Here is a 21,149-nt window from a genome sequence, read left to right on the forward strand (position 1 = left end):
AGACTCTAGGTCCTTGTAACTACTAGGCCCATGTAATCCTAGGTCCCAGTAACCTTTAGCGCCCTGTAAGCCCTAGCACCCGGCTTTGAACCACTGTTTGAAAACATTTCCATTTTGATCCGTTTGTTTTGTAGATTGATTTGATACTAACCCTGTATGTACATATCTTCTCCTTCGGCAAAGTGACTTCCACAACGACCACACTTGGCACATGTTGGATGATATCTCTTATCTCCTGCCTATATGACACAAATAAATAGAGATAATCACAATCAATATTGAGACTGGCTTAGTATTGAACAGATTCGATATGCTAAATAACACATCAGGACACGAATGTACAAAAGCATCAACACCAACAAATGTTTCCATCAGCAATTCCAAAGTAATGTGACTTGCCTCTTGTTTCAGCACCAAGCTCTAGTTAACTAATGATGAAACTATACTGTGAGAATCATTCATAAAGGAATTTAATGATTTGTTTACATGTAACTGTTAAATTTGTATCAAAATTGAGATTTTTCGTTCAACTCTATTGACACCAAAGCCTACCCCAAATTGTTTATGACATTTTGATTGGATCAAAGAATGGTCCACATTTATGTAGCTCCATGAGTTCACGGTGTGTAAACTAGGTTCAATCCAGAATTTTATTTTCATCACTTTGATTTTGGCAGTAACATTATGTTAATCCTTTCCATAGGAAAGCATACTATATGTGCCAGCTTTTGCCTTCAATAATTTCAGCTCAGTTCAAAGGTAGAAATTGACACATCAATTTGTTCGGGATTCAGCTTGGTTTGTGCTACAACACTCCTTCATAGAATACTAAGAGTATTCCAGGGGGCAATAGGCCTTCCCTGATGGGACACAAGCAAATATCACACAGAAGTACATTTATAACTCAATCATAGCTGGAATCCAGTATCTTATGACCGTGTAAGCAAAGATAATAAACAACATACAGTAGAAACACAAGCGGCTTTGTATCCCCTGCTGTCAAAACTCACTTATAGAAACTGACCCAGAATTGCATTTTTATTGTCACCTTAAAACATTCTTGAACGCAAGAGTCCCTTAAGAAATGAAACCAAAGCCGTGCTGTGCGGTTTCCATTTCCAGAAATTAATTCAGGGTAATTTTGCGGTGCTATTATGAGTGTTGAACTAGGGCATTAAGCTGTGGGGTTTACCACAGCTTGTAATAACCCAAGAATCATGGCAACTTCCCTCCAGAGTAAATGACCAGTCCTGCTAAAACCTTACAGGCAAATACCTAGCAATAAAACTCATTAATACTTGTTGTAGTTCATGTCAGATCATGTGGACTTTGCAAATCTAATTGTAGGAAGTGTGGGAAAATATCAATGACCTACAAAGAAACCCTCAAACTAGGCCAGTGGAGTGTTTGGTATTGATGAGCAGTCAGTAGTAAGAAACTGATGCAGGATTATTCTGAACTGTAACTTACTTTACATTACACACAATTGTCAACAATCTGGGCCCAATTTCATAAAGCCTGTAAGCACAAAAACTCGCTTAACACAAAATAGTACTGCTTAGCAGAATCGGGTTACAAGCCAAAATTACATTAAGTTTGCATGTTGTGGCTTGTGTCCGACTCATTTTTGGTCAGCAAAGAATTTGTCAAGCAGTATTTTCTGCTTTACAGCTTTTATTGAATGATTTTTCAATATCAAATTTCAACACCTTTAACTCACAAAGATCATTCATACAACTGGGTTTCTGAAACCTGTGATCAATGTAAAATGATTGATCATTAAATTGTCCCACTCTTCCTTTCCACTGCAAGACATTTGTGCTTTTCCTAGATGCAGCCATCTTTTCTTTCCCCATTCAAATCAATTTTATCAAACTGAGGCTATAAGGAAAAGCAGTCTAGCTCGTTGGGTACTGAGAACCTGGGCCCAGAGCTGCTTATAGGTAAGCAAATTTTCGTGCTAACTGCAGCAAGAAATGTACTTAAAGGCAATGGACACTATTGGTAATTACTCAAAATAATTATTATCATAAAACCTTTCTTGGTGACGAGTAATGGTGAGAGGTTGGTAGTATAAAACATTGGGAGAAACAGCTCCTTTTGAAGTAACATACTTTTCGAGAAAGAAGAAATTTTCTGTGAATTTGATTTTGAGATCACAGATTTAGGATTTGAGGTCTCGAAATCAAGCATCTGAAAGCACACAACTCCATGTGACAAGGGTGTTTTTTCTTTCATTATTATCTCAGAACTTCGACAACCAATTGAGCTCAGATTTGCACAGAATTGTTATTTTATGCATATGATGAGATACAGCAAGTGAGAAGACTGGTCTTTGAAAATCACCAAACGTGTCCACTGTCTTTAAGCATTTAAGCGTATTTCACAGGTTGGTGGCCATCTAGCACGATCACGATTGATTTGTATTGTGATGTCATTCATTTTCATACGGTAAGCACTGTAAGGTTAACATAACTTTTTAAGTGCTTATGGCTAGCAGCACTATAAAATGGAAATTGCACAGTAAGTACAAAATCGGCCGTTAAGTAACTCTATGAAATTGGGCCTAGTTCTCTTAATTGCTACAACACACAGTAAAGCTGAAAAAGACTATGCCAACTCTATGTGTATCAGCGAATGTCACGGCAAATCTAGTTCATGAAGCCAAGGAAAAGCGGCTTTCTACAAATAGAACCTTAATGTAATTACTACATGTAAGACCTTGTGATGTAAGAGTGTATTGTGGAGCAGTCCTTGTGACTTACCTCCAGCACTCGGCCTGTAATGAACTGCTCACAGTGGGAACATTTCACTCCAAAGTTTTGCTGATAATGTTTCTCACAGTAAGGCTTCCCTTCCCTATGACAAAACAACATCAAAAGCAAAATTAATCAGTTCCAATAATGATGTAAACAACAATCTAACTTCACAAATAAACATCTCCTATATCCTAATAAGAGGCTCTGTTTTCTACCGAAATTAAATAAATGTTCAACTTTGACCTAGATGATAAACTCACAGGAAGCCTATTGATGCACATTCAATGATCATAGCACATTTTACCTTGAACATTTAATTTGACTTTAATTTGAAGTTGCTGATTCGCAAGGATCAGCAAAGTAATTAATTTAGTCACAAAGCATTGACCAAAAACACTTATATCGTGTGTGTGAACCAGGAATTCCAAGTTATAATTTGTTGTTTTGTTATCAGAATAAACAAATTACATGCTTACATATTAATAATTCCAAATACTTGTTATTTTTCCACTGCTGTTTGATGTAGGCATTTCTAAAATAATTGTACCACAAAAGATGATCCTGGCATCTGTCTATTAAAACATTGCTTGTATGTAAACTGCAGCTACTCATTTCAAAAAGTTGCATTCTCATAGTGTTTATTCACTGTATGCAATGTATACTTCTTGAAATACACAACTCTACATGCTAAGATAGTCTGTTGCTGCTTAGCAAGTTAGTTCAGCAAAACCAGAATGGGGATACAGTATTGGGAACAACAACAGTATTTTTGGCAAGAAACCAAATTCTATGCTTAAAGTTTTGAGCTAAGCAAGCTTTAAACAATTTGCTGTTGTTATACATACCTTCCCATATATTCAGCACTAAGAGGTTTGCTACAGACGGCACACTTGAAGCAAGTAACGTGCCAATGTTTCTCTAGAGCTATCAGAGCCTGTCCATTCACTATCTCATGACTGCAATGGGCACAACCTGGTCAATAATAAACAATACAAATCAACAAACTGCAAACATACACACAATATCAATGTATCAAACCAACTACATCCAGGACTGGGTTTAAAGGGAGGTCATTCTTAGCCGAGGATCCCTTCAAGTACATCCCATATCAGTTCTGACTTTTTAATTCAAGTGCCCTGTTCCCTGGGAAAAAAATACTTTGCCCACAAAATACACATTTGTACGAATAGACCGCTTGCACAAGATATATTTACTCTGCAACCTTTAAGAACTTACTTTTTTGACATCAAATAATATTACAAACCAAAAATGAAGCTGACTGGGTAAGTTTTAAACAACGACCTCCGGCGCTCTACCAACTGAGGTACAACAATGTATCTAGCCCTATGTTCACAGTCTCCCTATTTGGTAAATAACTTTGTTCAGTGGTGCCAGTCAGAAGCCTTTCTTTGTGATGTGAGTATTGCCACTAGGTTTGGTGTATATATAAGATATTCCACTCAACAAATATTGTAAAGTATCTTGCTCATGAGTACAAGAAGTGTCATGACTGGGACTCAAACCCACACTCTGAGCTTGAGTTTGATGCTCTCAATAACTCGGCCATGACACACCACCCCAAAAAAGGTTTATGTCAGTAGTACCTATCCCCCAGAGATAAAAGTATCAACATACTTTCAAAGTCAAGAAATTAGCATTTAAAGTACCTTTGCTTAATGCCGTAATAAAATACAAATTTTTCTCATGATTTGTCATTTAAATGTAAAGGCGTATTACAGAAGTAATTCAGGAAACTTGTTTGCAATTTTAAGTAAATTTTCACAAATTTCCTTGTGACTTTTGTCACTCTTACGTATGGTTGCAGCAACAGCTTGCTTAGGTTTGTTGGATGATTTGGACTTGGAGCTCTTCTTGTCCTTGGTGGTAGGGAGTGTACCATTAGGTCCATCTTTAGCAGTAGGGCTACATTTAGTGCATAGGACATCATTGCCATTATATGTCACCTTCTCCCCAGGGGATATGGTCAGCCTGTAAACAGAGAAACAACATCATTAGCAACAGTATGTAGGATTGTGGGTATGAGGTTATTCTACAATGTGTAGTACTGATACCATGATCAGAGAGGCTTACAATACCCAGTGCAACTACATTGCAAATGACCAGCATGCTTCCCAAAAAAATTCACCTCATCATAGGACACGCACACAATTCATGTTCTTTACTGGAACATTCAAAGGTTCAGTGCAGTAACTACATAACATCTGTTCTTAAAAGTTCAATTTCATTTCACTTAATAGTAAGTTCTGGTATCAAGAATTTCCTCTTTTTTTGTTCTCTTCCTTTGTTTTCCCCTTCTAATTTTATTTATATTTTTTTCGGGGGGGGGGGGATTTGGGGAAGGTTAGTGTTCAAGATTTGATTTATTTTACACAGGTCATTCTGCCTAATCATAAACCACTGGTATGTACAAACAATAACCTGATTCAAATGACCATTCATGTGACATGCAAACGCTCACCAACATGATTTCACAAAGCCTCATGTATCATGTGCACAAGGTCTGTACTATTCATATCTCTCTAATGTTATACTATAGTAGAACCGGAACACTACGTAATGCTGTGCATAGGTGTAACATTGGACAATCGAAGATGGAAATCTAGTTGCCACGTTTAAAATGCTTAATAAGATACTTTGTAATTTGTCATTTCATGCAGGACATGTTTTGAATAGTAGTGCAAAAAAACAGGAACCATGGCATTTGAGACAAATGTTAACATTAATTAGAAAAGAACCACCTTAAGTAATTTAGAATGTATTTAGTTTCTGTGTTTGATGTTAAAGATTAACCATTCAGCACAAACTAGTTTGTTATTAATTATTTGATTCAATGTGCTCTCTCCTTGTACTTTCAGTGATTGTAGAGCTTATTAATTTATCGCTCACAAACAGGTTAAAACTTATAACTTGATGTTCTCAATTGTTCAATCAAAGGCCAATGAGGAAGCATTTGAACTTGAAATCTAGTTAGTTACTTAGTAGAGTTAAACTAACTTCAGACCAAAGAGTAGTCATGGATTAAAACAATCTAACATTCCATGTAGATAGTTGTATTAATCTTTGTCAACCTGTTGGGACAGATTAAATGAGGAGTTAACAGCAAATGACAGAGGAATCTAATATCAAGACAATAACAACACACTAATATAATAGCTAGCTTTATTGGTGGCTCGATAGCTTGGTAGCAGAGGAAACATACGCAGCTGCAATCACTTCACTGCAAACTGAACACTAGTCTACCTCACTGCTGGTTTCCTACTATTAATTTGAACTACTGCTAAATTGTTGAGTAATACTAGCAGTGGGCTATAATCAACAATAATTGGAAACCATCTGCTCTAGAAAGCTGAAGGTGTTTGCTCTAAGCTTTCTTTAAATTCACATATTTTAGGCATTGGAAGTTACATTTAAAAACAACTAATACAAAGTCAGAACTTTATTATGATGTCAATTGTCATGTTCCCTGCAGCAATATTAAATAATGCCTATTGAAATAAGTACTGATTCTAATAACACCAAGAAAGGGTCAGACTTTTTTCCACTTAATGACACTGGACATTATTGGTAATTGTCAAAGATCAGTCTTCTCACTTGGTGTATCTCAACATATGCACAAAATAACAAACCAGTGAAAATTTGAGCTCAATTGGTCATCGATGTTGCCAGATAATAATGAGAGAAAAAAACACCCTTGTCACACGAAGTTGTGTGCTTTCAGATGTTTATCTTCAAGACCTCAAAATCTTATTCTGAGGTCTCATAATCAAATTCGTGGAGAATTACTTCTTTCTCGAAAACTATGTCACTTTAGAGGGAGCCGTTTCTCACAATGTTTTATACTATCAACCTCTCCCAATTACTCGATACCAAGTAAGGTTTTATGCTAATAATTATTTGGAGTAATTACCAGTAGTGTCCACTGCCTTTAAATTCTTAGTCACATGGTTGAGTGAAGGATGATGGATGGCTAAACTAAGCTAGAAGTCTATGCAATTGGGAATACCAAACTATCAGTGAGACACGATATCAACATCTCTCGGCTAGGTCCTGACCATGTACTTTACATATACGGCCATGGTTTAATAGTATTGCAGGGACTATGGGCAAACTAAGTAGTCAAGCTGGCACTGCATTGATTATTCAAACTAATTCATGACAAGAAACACAATCAAGCGGACCACTCTTCGACCTTATACAAGTTTCTCCATTGGTTGAAACTTTCTTAAAGGACCTGAAACCACCAAAAAGTGTTTCCACATGACAATGGACATGCAGGCTTAAAATGGAACAGACTTTGAATTGATCAGTATTATCAGTTTTTGTTATTACTCTCAACTTTCAATCAAACAATGGACGGAACAGTCAGGGGCCGATTTCACAAAGCAATAAAGTTCATCGCAAGACAAATTTTTAGTATTACCAGAGTGATTTGTACTGTGACACATCACACTTTACTTAACGACTACGAGTGATGTGCAGTTACGATCAATCTTAGACCTTTGTGAAATCGGCCCCAGGTAACTTGTCTGTACATTTATGATGGAAATTAAGGGTGATTAAAACAGCAAACAAACAAATTAATCAACTCCAATTCTTTCAAGTAGAAGCCTAGATGTTAATACACATGTTGAACCCCTTTTAGTTGGTTTTAGGTTCTTAAAAAAAACCTGCAATAATAATGCTGTGGTTTTGATAGTATTCTTATCACACATCTCAAATAACCATTGATTTCATCAAGGTGGAATGCCACTTTGGATGGATGCTATTTTCAATTATCAAAACAATCGTTTAGAAATAAAACTCCATGAGCCTCTGATGGTAGATAGAAGGCCACTTCCTTTTTGAGTTGACTTGCTCTGACATATGTATGTCACTGTAAATCTACTGTTACCATGGTAACTGTTTCCATACATCTGTTTCTACACATTTCAGAAAGAGGGCTATATTACAACTGTACTGTCCCTTGCTCCTAAATCATACTAAACCAGTCACGCTGCCTTGAAATCTACAGGGGAAACACTGTTAGATTAACAAGATTGGACATGGCTGATTTTAAAACATGTCTTGGACATACTCCAACTTCCTCAATTACTGCCAAATGTCACGGGACTCCATAATGAGGTCATGTTAGCGACCAGTTGGGAGTTCAGAACCTGTTTTAGACAGAGAGACTTTCAATCTTGATTAATGTCTTGAAGAAAACAGCCATGTTAGAGCAAAGATGTAAGAACTCAGCAGTGTTAGTATACCGTGTTGTAAACAATGCTGTGATGTTAGTGCTAAGAAGGAAAGATTTTGTAAGAATCAATGAGCATTGTATTAGTTGAACTTAAATCCAACCAATCTGCTGATAAAATAAGCCATCAAATGCAATGTATGAAAAGATCATGCATAATGTGAACTAGAAGCTTAACATGTATGCTAGTGGTAAGTCCATGTGTCTACTCAGTGCATTCCAGCTAACCCCATCTCCTCATATGACCAAAACACCTATCAGTATGGCGCCAGCATATACAGTAGTTATCATATACAATGTATGACATGCATTTCATACCACTTTATATGATATCATGTAGCAAATGATCAACAAATATTCCAACAGTTACCGTTTGAAATATTCATAATAAATATCAGTTATGGAATTAACTCCTTTTCAACATTTGAAAGATAATGCACAACATTGGTATTTGACGGGATGGTACAAAATGTTTTTTTCACAAGAATTATTATTGAAAAAATGTCTGTCCTATTTCTTTAACGCTCAAGTAGTATCTGCAACTACAACTTGTCCTTTATATTGGAAAAGAGACAAGCAATAAATAGTAAAAGCATTTTTGTTCTCATGGGAATAAAAACATGTTTTTTTCTTGCTCTTAAGATGTCAGCTTCTGCCATGCACTCAGAACAGTTATTTGCTTTGCATAGTGAGAACAAGGTCTACATAAATATGAAAATTAGTTATTGCCATCAATAGCATTAACAAAGCTGCAAGTAGTGCTCAGAACGCTGTTTAGAAAAGTTGTTAGTAGCGGAAGAAAATTAAAAGTAATTGGTTAGTTAGCCTTGAGCTCAGCAGCCATGATCCATGACACTAAGTACACCCCTGCTTATTAAATGGTACAATCCTGTCATTAACTTTCAGCCAGTGCTAATATTTGGCTGCTACTGTATGGACTGCTGCACTGATGATTAGGGGGTAGATCTCCCTTGAAGTGAACAGTGAGGGATCCTTTACAAACCTACAGAGGCTGCACTGAAGATGACATTGAAGACAGAAACAGCAGCCTAGTCTCTTGTCAAGTGAAACTTCATCACCGCTATCGAAGGCATGCCTGGAGGAAACAACCACAAACACGTACACAAGACACACACCAAGAAATGACAGAAGAGAAAGAGGAACGAAATGAACTCAAATGAAATAAATATATATCAGACAAATCAAATAACAAAAGACATCTGACATTTTAGAACTACAACCTTATTCAAAACACTGCAAGTAACTCCTGCTCTAGCAAAAAACCTGCTCTAGCAAAACATTGGTCACAGTATCATGTTTACTTACAATTTTTTAAATATTAAATGACTTCAGCACACTGTCTTTGCAAAAAGTCAACAACATTTTCAGCCAAAAACACATAATAAATCTGCACAGCATTGTCACTTGATGACTGTCATGCAACAATACGAATGTTAAAAAAGCAGGTATTTCATAAGCAGATATTTTGAATAAAGCCACAGACACTACATGTGCGTTCTGGTAGTCATAACCAATGACTGTATCAAATGAATTGACCAATGGTTAATCACTGTCCAGTCCACTAGCAAAACACACCCCAAAGGATAGACAGTAAACCAGCACATCATGATCAGCTGCAGGCTAGCTTTATGTATGGCCAGCTAGATAACACCATTGAATCAACCAAGAATGAACCAAGCAGCCTGTCACACTTTTAGCTAAACCAACAAATTATAAAGTTTTGAACACTACGATGACATACACACAAACACAGAACTAAATGACAATACACTAGACACAAACAAACAAAACAAAAAAGAGAAACTACGCAAGTTTACAATGCACCGCATGCAAAGCTTTTCCTTTTTACTGACTATTACACTATTACATTTGCAGTATATCATGCACTGTGATTCAATGAAGAAACTTTTTATTTTCAACAAGTAGGTCTACATTAAGCATTTGAATTGGAAGGAGTGATAATTCCCCTCGGTTTGTTTATTCCTTCCAGTTATGGCTGGTACCCTCACTGCAAATAAAACCTATTTCCATAAAAAAAAATCAAATGTAGAAAGGTTAACTTATGTAACAGGGAAAACTAGAAGTCAGGTAACAACTTATAGAATGCTTGTTTGAATATTTTCTTCAAGTCTAAGTAAATAGTATTAAAAAGAGGGGGGGACAACTTCAAAAAATCCTCTTTCATTTCTTAACATTTGTTAAAGGAGAAAGTAATTTATGTCGCTATCAAGTCTGCATTGACTGAGTAGCTTATTTGATGAGAGACACTGGACCCACAGGATTTCAGATCAAACCATCCAAATACAAATTCCCAGACAGTTGATCCTACATGGACTAGGAGGTCTGCATATAACTCAATAGAAGATGCAATATAGCAATATGGTTAATAATCACATCATGATGGTATGAGCACACAGCAAGCCAGGGGCGTCATCATGCTATGATCCACTTTCATACATCAAATATCCCAGACTAACAGTGCATCACCAGCTAGTCTGCCTGCCATGTTGGTGCTCAAAGCCAACTAAAGAAGGTAGGGTACTATGCCTGCACCACAACACACGCATGCTGAAGACACATTAGCAATGTCATAAACCCCTCCCTTACTTCCATCCCCCTCCCCAAATAAAAACAAGAGAATATTAAACACCAAAGTAATATATAACGCAAACCTCTACCCTGGGAAATAACTCACTAATAGGTACTTTCCAGACCGCTTGATCACTGGTGTGTTAACAATTCCTTCAAGGAATGTTGCACATTCTTTAATAAAGTTAGTCCCTAGAGTCTGCTCATCCTCATTTAGTTAGCAGTTCATGTCTAACTGTACTGCAAGATTCAATCTCATCTAAGGATCATGCATGCCATTAGAGTAGAGTCCAATTTGATGGATGCAGTCTTTCAAGTTAGAAGACAACATTCATGATACACCGTATTCACACCAATACACTTTGGCTCAGAGGTCGTTCACACGCCGTACTAAAGTTGGTCTAAGTCCACTTAAAGCCATTGGACCCTTTCGGTACAGTAAAAAAAAAAAAAGTTCACAGATTTACAAATAATTTACAGGGTTTACAGAAGGTAATGGTGAAAGACTTCTCTTGAAATATTAGTCCATGAAATGCTTTACTTTTTGAGAAAACGGTAAAACAATATAAATTCTCGTTAACGAGAATTACGGATTTGTTATAAACACATGTCATGACACGGCAAAACGCGCGAAAACAGGAGTGGGTTTTCCCGTTATTTTCTCCCGACTCCGATGTCCGATTGAGCCTAAATTTCCACAGGATTGTTATTTTATATATAAGTTGTGATACACGAAGTGTGGGACTTGGACAATACTGTTTACCGAAAGTGTATAATGGCTTTAAACCGGTTCGGGTTCAACTTTTGTGCGTGTGAACGCAAATAAAGTTAGACCGGATCGGGTTTAAACCCCAAAACTTAAACCGTCCAGCGAGTCGGTCTAAGTCTAAACCGGTTCGGGTTTATCTTTTAACACTGCGTGTGGACAGAATGACATCCGGTTTTAACTCACAACGGACGACCCATTGTGTGGTTCAATGCGCACGCCCGGGACCCGGAGTGCTTGTATACGGTTTCTGTTGCCTCTGATGCTGAAAAACACCGAGTATTTATATTACTTTCTTGCCGCTTACCGAGTTGGCGAAACCCTCTCGATCGGTGTATGCAGTTTAACACAGGCCCACGCCCATGATTTATTAAATTCTGAAACAAAATTATATTTTCCAAGCTTTTTTTTGTTGAGTGTCCTACAATAAATTGAAACTGTTTTTTTTATGCGTATACTACGAGCACAGCGAAAAAGCATATGTTGTATTGCTTCTCACATGTACAGCGCTGCCATCCCATAGTGATCACTCTCTGATATCCCATAGTTATCCATCACCGATCCCGTGGATGTGCCTTTCTATTGCTGTCACCGTTACTAGCGTGCTGTACTTTCAATCTAGGAGAATGAACTGCAGTGGGCGCGAGGCTGTGTGTAGGGGAAATTCCCTACGCCAGCAATATCACCACGTTGTTGGGAAGTTGGGAAAATACTGCAAAGTACATGTCGTAACTTGCACGTGTGTAGTTGTGTTTATGAACGAATCGGAATAAAAATCACGGCACCAGCTTTTGAGAGATCGCAACTTCCAATCGATTGAAGTACAAACTAAAAGTATTTATTAAATCGGAAACAGTGGTATAAAACAAAACACAAAAATGAAACGTGTTCTGTTTCATGGAATATGAACAATATTTTGGTGAGTTTTCTCGGCGGTTTGTATCAATATTTTGTTTGTTTAAAATAATTTCGAGTCGTTTTCATGTTTGTTTTAAGTGCCCATATCCTCCCAACGGTAAAACTGTTACCGCGTTCGATTGAGCCATTTGTATCCAATAATTATGCCCTGATGATCATCCAGGGCATGGGGCACTCAGTATCTCGGCATACTCGGTGCGTGAATCTGATGAATATAACCGGATGTTAGAGCAACGGGGTCGCATCTACTTTGACCTCTTAAAACCGAAGATAAACCGGATCGGGTTTAACTCTGTGCTGTCTGAACGCAATGGGTTTTTATTTTTACGACCACCCCCCGCTGCTCGTAAAAGTTAGACCGGTTCGGGTCTAAGTTAGTACGCTGTCTGAACATACCCTCATTTTCACAGTTTAGATCTGACATGGATCAAACAAAATGGTAATCCAGGATTTATCTTTGTTCACTTAATCCCCATTAAGACAATTGTTTGTGTCTAACAAAATAAGAATGATTAGCTAGATAAAATATTTTCAAATACAGTGATCAATCATGATCAGAATACTAAGATAAGTTCATTGCATTGTACAATTTTCTCAGTAGAGGACGAATTGTTGGCCTGAATTTGTCTGGGCATTTGAAAAAGGACAATATAAACCTTTTACTATTTTACTTATTGTATTAAGTAAGACATTTATGACACAATCCATACCTAATAAGAGTGAGTTTCACCATGGGCAAATGTAATAAACTTATCCATTTCTTATGTACTGGAGTAACCTGTAGATTGTAAACACTTAAAAGCTAGTGAGGAGGCAACCCTTTGCATGCTCCATATCATCTCTTAAAATTATTACTTTCTATTTTTCTGTTTTTTTTTTAGCACTAATAAGTGCCATGTCAATCTAAGTACAAAATTTGAAACTTTTAAAGAAGGGAAAGATCCACCATGCTGGTTGGCGCATGTATATATTCCTTTTAGAATGACAATCAAACATTCATTCTTACAGAGAATCTTGTAACTGCCCATTGACATCATATTGAGGTTACAACACAATATTGCTTACCCGCATCTAGCACAGACAAAGCAGAATTTATGGTAGGTATCTCCTAGAGCTGTAACGACTTCTCCTTCTAAGTAGTCTCCACACGCTTTACATTTAGTACCAAACTGCTCCTGGTAGTCCGTACCGCAGTAGTATTTGCCATCTTTAGTGAAGAAACCTCCTTGTGATAGAGCACTGGCACAAACTATAAAGCAACAAGAAAAAACACATTCATTTATTCAATTGAGTAATACACTGGTTTTTATTCTTCTCTTTATTTCTCTTTCTGTTTCCAGTAACAGGTTTTTCTTTAGACTGGTGAGCAGTTTACAACAACTTCACTTTTTTTTCAAAGAGTGACTATAAAACTGACTGAGATTGAGGTGCGTACATAAACAAGCACAATCATCAAATTAACCCCAAACCCAAAAGATGTTGACTCTGAGTGTTACTAACTCAATCTTTGAACTGCCTTTGAGTTTCAAGTATTGAAGCCAAAAGCTAGCAAAGAATGTTTGAGCATGTGTGATGAGTTTGCAATATTAAACCAAAAACTTAAAAGCAAAGAACAAAACTTTTTGATTTGTTCAGTCTGTATTTCTTAATGTTAAAATCCCTATCAAAGTATTTTTGGTAATCATTTTAAATGTTCTTATTTGATACCACACTTGGCCCCACTTGATTTACATTTATTGTTTTTGTTTATCCACTGTTCATTTCCATCAATCAAACTAGTTTGTACAACAACAGTTAAAGAATTAGTATTGAGGTTGTATCGAAAACCCACATATTCCCATATTTGTTTCATTTGTGAGGGAAATCACTTGTAAATGAATTTTTTCGATGATAATAAGGTAACTCTGTCCAAAGATCACTGATCAGTCAACATTTCACCTTTTGTTCTCATTGTATCTTAATATTGATATACAAATCCAGTTGCATTGAATGAGTAACATAAGAATCCTGTGACATGTTAGCAATCAAATGGGTCAAATGTGCTTCAGAGAATTAATTGCTCAAACGGACCAGACACAGTAATATTTGAACTGTAAGCAAGGAAGTATATTACTACGTATTAAACATTTTATGATACAACAAAGTACGGTAGTGCTCTGAAACAGAGCCATGTTTTACTTGGCATAAAGCTTTATTGTAAATCTAACACCACAATCAACTACAAGTACACATACACTGCCTTAGTTTGTACTTGATATTGAAAAGCAAATATGGAGTATATTCCATGTTAAAACTAAGAGCTACCGAGATACTGTATTGGCAACCTTTGTAACCTACTGTTTACTGTTATATGAACTTGACAAGACCCAGATTAGCAGATAAAAAGGCTGAATCCATACAAATTAAGGTTATTAAGGAGGTCAACGTAATGGAGTTAGTGTTCTTTGAACTTCATTTATAAACAAACTCACTGATAAACTTTGTTTGCAATTTATTTGTTTCCAGCTTCTAGACAAAGTACAGTCCTAGTTATTTAAGAAGAAAACAAACTTAACAATTTGGTTTAATTTTAACTACCACTTTACGAAAATAAATCGCAAGGAAGGTCTAGTGTGAATTTATTGGTTCAAACCACCCACTACACTATGCATGCATGTAGACCAAGCAATACCATAAGTTTTTTCACACAAATGGTGCAGTTAAATATATCATTTGTACTATGCATAGTGTACACATTGATATACGATTGACATTGTCCATTCCCCCAAAAGAAATTACCTAAAAGGCTTTTGAAAACCCTGTTGCTCAATCTTTAACTGAAATTTCAAACTTTTATTTGTCAATTTAACTCATGAGAAGACACAAGTGGCTTGTATCAATCGATAGATACATGTTGACAGCAAATGGTCAAGGGTAAGAATAAACGTGAAACAACCATTTTACAAAGTTCATATATAATCACTGTTTCTGTGAATTGAGTTTAAAAAAATGATGATAGGTATGGTTTACCAGTTCACTAGAAAGAATATGATACCGAATATGTACAGTCTGCACCATGTCTGAGCCGTTGAAAATTGAATTAAAATTAAAATTCCTTCATGATTATTCAGAACATTGTAATCATTATTTTTAGGATTAAATATTTAGAGGTTTATAGATTGAAGGTGCAGTCCATCACTGTGATCATCAGGTGTGTGCAAGAATCATTGCTAGAAATAAAACAAATACTGACAAATTGTATCCTACAATCAAATAAACAATGTAAGGAATGCTTAGTATGTGTATACAATCTAAGCTTATGGTGATAATGATGCTGGTATCACATCTAATCACCCAATCAATCAATCAGCCAATGTGTCATCATTGCCATAGTAAAGTGTTTACTCATCAATCAACCACAACCTAAAACTAAAGTCAGTTTTGTACATGGCAAGAATATTCACATCTAGGCAAATGATAACCTGCCAATACACCAATATGTACCTTTTGCGACTGGCGACTGGCGTCCTGCATCATTTTTCTTAGCACAAATTTGTTATCAAATGTGTTCTGCTTATATAGGAGCTATATTTTTACATAGCGCAGTGGACTCATTTTATGTTCTGTGTTCTATTCTGTTTAAGTTAGTTTACAATATTGTTGTCAACTTTTATGCTGAAAGTATTTAAAGATTAAGGAAAGCAAACTGAGTAAGAAGGAACGATTTTTATAGTAAATATTAAACTGATTGTGTGCACATCACATTGACTGTGTAAAGACTGTGTATACATTGTAGATATCTAGAATACCTCACCTCTCTCCATAACAATGTACATAATAACCTCCAACAACAAAACAGAGATAGTCATTCCATATCTATGGTCATTCACTGTAAAAACAATGTCATGGATCCCACTTCATTTCTGTGTTTTCATCACTCAGGTGTTCTACTTTCATCTTTTTACTGCATAGGCTTGTCTACAATTTCTTCATTCAGCTTGTATTATTGTACATCTAGATGCAATAAATGCATAGCGTGTTTGACCATGTTTGACCAGTTCACAATGCCAGAAATGCCCTCATATTAAAAACCACTTGTAGTCTGATTGTTGCATAGATGCGAAGAATCCGCGATTGATGTTGAGAATGGATCAATAGGTGTCCGTGACAGATCAGTAGCTACAAGGAATTCCGGTGTAGTTGTGTAGTTTACAGCTCAAATCAGGCTTGCCCGCAAGCAACACTACTTTAAGGCTATTTCAGAAGAAATCACGCTCTGCATAATTGTAACGCAGTGAGAATCGACAAATACTTTATGTGCAAAATTTCCCTTGTGACATTTGGTTAAGTAACAGCAATACCACGGCGAGAAACATGGAGTACGGACGGAGGAACCTCCATGGTCTAATTCAGTCTCTCATGTAGAGTTAGTAATGGTTAACTTGTACCAATTTTCCTATTATTTAAATTTCAGATCTTTTATTTATTTTCTGGGTCTCCCTCTTTTTTATCAATATTTATTTGTAAAGACGAAATTGTAGAACCACTAATCACTTGACAAAATTTACTATTTTTATTTGTAAAAGTTAATTTTTGAGAAGTTTTTCTTGTCCCGTTTATCATCAATGGATGGATTAAAATCCTAGCAGCTCTCCAAATTCCATCTGTATGAATCTGACAGCTTAAAAAGCTTTACTGGAATACCACAAGAGACCATAAAGAGACTGGTTTTCAGATAGTTGTTTATTGATAGGCTTGTTATAAATGCATCTCAACATCAAGACCGCACAAGACCGTTACGCCTTTTTGACATGGATGATCCAAATTACCGCACTGTTTTGGCCGACATACCAGGTGCATTGTAAGGAATAATCCGTCATACAACAGAAAAGGGGAAGCTTTGAGATGGACAAAACAAGTTGGAGGTCACATGGATTAGATCTGCACTTTCAACAAACTGAAACTTCCAAGCCAGTTGCAAAAATAGTCCCACATGTGAAATCTCAGCATTAAAATGTTTCTTTTATGAAAAGAGAATCATCAATTGGAACATTCATTGAAAAAAAAAAATTATTGAAAACACTTTTAAAACAAACTTACCACAAACGTAAACCATTATCACCAATGTTTACCAGGCTGTAAATATATCCAATTTGTGATGGTGTCTGGGCATGGGTACAGATTGGAGGTCTTTACACCAACGCAATGTTTGTATATATACACTGCTAGAACTGTCAGTGTGAATAGTGGGTCAACTGCTCATAGAACTAAACCAATCATAATCAGCTTATAGTTTCATTGATAACATCAAGTTAAGCGCATATTCACCATACCTCAGGACTGAAGTATACAGGGGTGCCACTCCTATTAACCCTGTGTACTCAATCCTAAATAAGAAAAAATAACAATACAAAGTACATATACTACTGATGATTTCCATTTACATAAAACATGTCAGGCTTCAATTTAATTAATTAATTATAAACTTCTAATCAATTTAAAAAACCTTTAAGAACAAATCCAGTGCATAGGATAGGGTTGAGCTTTATGAGCCAGCAATACTACACTCCCTGTGCAGAATACTTTGCATTCATACTTTATAATACCTAAAAACTTGATCCTTCTACCAATAAACCTCCAACCATGCTTCATGATGCTGATTGGTTCCTTACTTCACCTTTTGACCTATGAGAGATGGCATCAGACCATGATCCTCTATTGACTCCAATCAAAACCACAGGGAAACCCTAGCTCAAAAGGGTTCCTCTTTAATAAGGGCACTAGCTGCAACTATCCTCTGCTGTTTAACACTTATCAAGCAAACGTCCAGGGATTTAGTGACAACCAATGAACTTTTTGTTGTTTTTAAAATATCATTATGCTACTGGGATTCCTCTTAGATGATAGATAGCGAGCTTCTAAACTCACCGCTCATTTATCTTTCAAATGTTTTTGTCGCCGAGAACAATGGAAAAGGACCAATAGGTAGGGTAGGATGTCTACCATCATCTCAAAAGTCACTCATTGGAAATAACGCCAAATGGTCAATAGATACTTAACATAACCATGGAGAAAAGAAGCAGTTGGCTCTCTGACAAATTTCAGCCTACAGTCTAGTTCGAATGTCCAACCTTAATCAACCTTTCTAAACCAAGCAATTTATGTTCTTAAACTTCAAATCAGGCAACTCGGTCACATAATCTAAAACATGTACACGTTTTGTCTCATACAAATTTGATAAACTATTTTTCCCCAACAGACCACATACCAAAAGCAACAGGTGTCCCTCACAAAAATGATTGAATTATAAATACCAGGTAGTTCAGTGTCACTCCCTAAGGCAAGAAAACATGTCCAGTAGAAAGCTGACATCAACAACTAGCAAAGAGATTTCACCTCAAGATGGACAAGCAATAAATCAATGAGCTTTAGTTTTGTCACTAAATAACAATTTATTAACATATGTACTAGCTTTTTTAGAACTTAGAAAATAATGTAAATATGGAGAGACACTTTCACTTATAAGTTTTTGATTGCAAAACATTGAGCAGCCTAGGCTAGCTTCTGGTAGAAGAATGCACACCAATAAGCAGGCACAGGATCAATATTAACTGATATTTTGTATACATCTTTCTTTTCTTTTTCGTCCTCTATTTTTGTTGCAGGGGGTTGAAAAGTCATCAAAGATGAGCATTACTGCTTTAGTTTAAGGCAAACTGTTAAACTTGTCGAAATCTTCAAAACCATTTAAATAATAATATTTAATTAACTAATTTCTAAAGCCTACAACTATCTGTTTACACAAATGGCGCCCTCTTGTGGTTTAAACAAAAATAATTGTGTTTTCAAATTTGAAAGTTTGCATCAAACTCAGTCTAGAACGAGATGTAAACACCACACATGCCCATCATGAGCTACAATAACAATTCAAAGAGGTGAAATTGCACCTGAAGTCAACTGATTGTTCAGTGGTGTATTTTCCAAGGCTTGATGATAATCCAACTGTACAAGACAAAGGAGGATTTATAAGACTGTGTTCTCATAAAACCACCACAACGGACGTCAGGACAAATTCATCAATGAAGATGATTCTATGTGCATCAATTGCCCTAATACTTTGACTTGAACCCAGCTCTTCTGGTTACTGTTTTTGCAACAATAGTTGTGACCTCTTCAGAACACAGTTCAGACTTCAAAACAAACTTGTTAGTATTTTCACATTCTCCAAGTCATCTTCTTTTAAGTGATGTATCGCTATGTATACTTTATAAAGCAGTTTACAGGAAATGTGTGTCGTTGGCCAAAGTGTCATGGAGATGCTTTGGCACAAACATACCTAAGCACAAAACAAATCTGCAACAAAACGTTTACCAGCCTAATGGCATATCTGTGATGGTTGTGACAGATTCCCCATTTATTTTCAGAGGCAGAAAAATGTTTAAAAGCAATATTTACTAACCAAAAAGCTCAATGAAATTGGGCCATGGGACACATGTCCTAGCTTCTGGGATGCAAGTCGAAGTTTTAAATAAACAAAATGAGGCATAACAAAAAATGTTATGTTGGTGTAGCGGGCCCCCAAAAAATAGGGTACACAGGTGGGGATTTTTTAACTGTTATTTTTTTTTCCCTCCCAGCAACGTAAATGACATTTTTTCAAATTTTTAAGCCGGTAGTATACATGATAACAAAAGAAAACAAGGCTACACATAACAAATAGTATATTTTTAAACTCTTGATGACATTTATTTTATTTTGATGTCTCTAATAGGTTTTAATCATTAAATTTCTTCCCATGCCTAAGCTAAAACAATGGGATGGCATTTACTGATCAATTAAATTTATCTATTTGGCATCCTGATCAGTGACATTGTTTAATTTAATTTTTTTAATCTCTACCTTTTCAATCTTTTGTTTAATGATAGATTTACAGTTGAATAAAACCTCTCGATTACCTCACTCACAGTCTGCTTTATTGGATACGTGGAGTAAACAGAATATCATGACTTCAGTCTGATAGATGAAGAGCGTTTCAAATATCCACGCAGTCTCTCTTAACTTATAATAATTATTTGACTCTCAATGATGAACACAATAAGGGTATCTTTCCAAACACATTATTTTAAAATGTCACGTAGACAGATGGATTATTGTTACAAAGATGGCTATGATTATTGGAGATTATCCTGAGCCATGAATGATGCACTTCACGAAGGCCATACCTAGAGAGATAATACTCAACGCAACTCATTTAAATGGGTCAAGAGCAAGCCTGCACACAGCAAGGTAAGTTTAGTTACAATGCAATCAGGGAAAAAGCTGACTGCTTGGTCAACAAGCATTGATTCCTGACACTAATTTAATTGTCAGTAGAGCCAAGATGTGAACAATTGTAGCTGCAAGAGCCCTTCATGGTAACAAGTCCTTGTCAAGTGTTGCTTTTATAGATCAAGCACAAGGAAGGCTTCAATTACTCAACAACCAATTCAGAGATGACCAACAAGCCATGCTGACATCTATTTGTTCCCATCTTGGTAATGTTACAATTCAAGATAAATATTGCACATCCAGTGTAAGGCACACCCTGTCTGGGTTATGGTCAGATGGTAGGGGGCTGGGTATTGGATGAGTGGCAGTCTTTACATGGGAAGAGGGATTAGGTTGACATCTCAAACCAAACAAAAATGTCGAAAAAAGGCCATCCCACACCCCCAAAAATGTAATACTAAAATCAATGTCACTGGTTTCATATACAAACCATAAACCATAATCTCTATCTCTCTATTATGCTATTCTTGTTCCCATCTCAATGTTGGGCTTTCCATGGTTCTGGTTTATTACATTGTAAAACGAGATTGAA

At 36.3% G+C, this 21,149-nt stretch overlaps 1 protein-coding gene across 9 annotated transcripts in view; it reads right to left on the bottom strand.

The window, feature by feature from the left end:
• Positions 1 to 21,149, bottom strand: part of LOC139940338 (actin-binding LIM protein 1-like) — a 105,847-nt gene that overhangs the window by 30,108 nt on the left and 54,590 nt on the right. For 7 of the 9 annotated variants that reach the window (XM_071936547.1, XM_071936549.1, XM_071936546.1 and 4 more), the window contains exons 3-8: positions 13,376 to 13,559; positions 9,020 to 9,112; positions 4,573 to 4,748; positions 3,605 to 3,731; positions 2,766 to 2,859; positions 152 to 239 (exon numbers count right to left, since the gene is read on the bottom strand). In XM_071936547.1, the coding sequence (XP_071792648.1) occupies positions 152 to 239; positions 2,766 to 2,859; positions 3,605 to 3,731; positions 4,573 to 4,748; positions 9,020 to 9,112; positions 13,376 to 13,559 (762 nt within the window). Of the gene's footprint in view, positions 1 to 151; positions 240 to 2,765; positions 2,860 to 3,604; positions 3,732 to 4,572; positions 4,749 to 9,019; positions 9,113 to 13,375; positions 13,560 to 17,389; positions 17,528 to 21,149 lie in introns of those variants that run through there. The other 2 variants (XM_071936552.1, XM_071936551.1) reach the window with 2 other exon arrangements.

Source organism: Asterias amurensis, chromosome 8 (assembly GCF_032118995.1).
Source record: "Asterias amurensis chromosome 8, ASM3211899v1".
Classification (NCBI taxonomy): domain Eukaryota; kingdom Metazoa; phylum Echinodermata; class Asteroidea; order Forcipulatida; family Asteriidae; genus Asterias; species Asterias amurensis.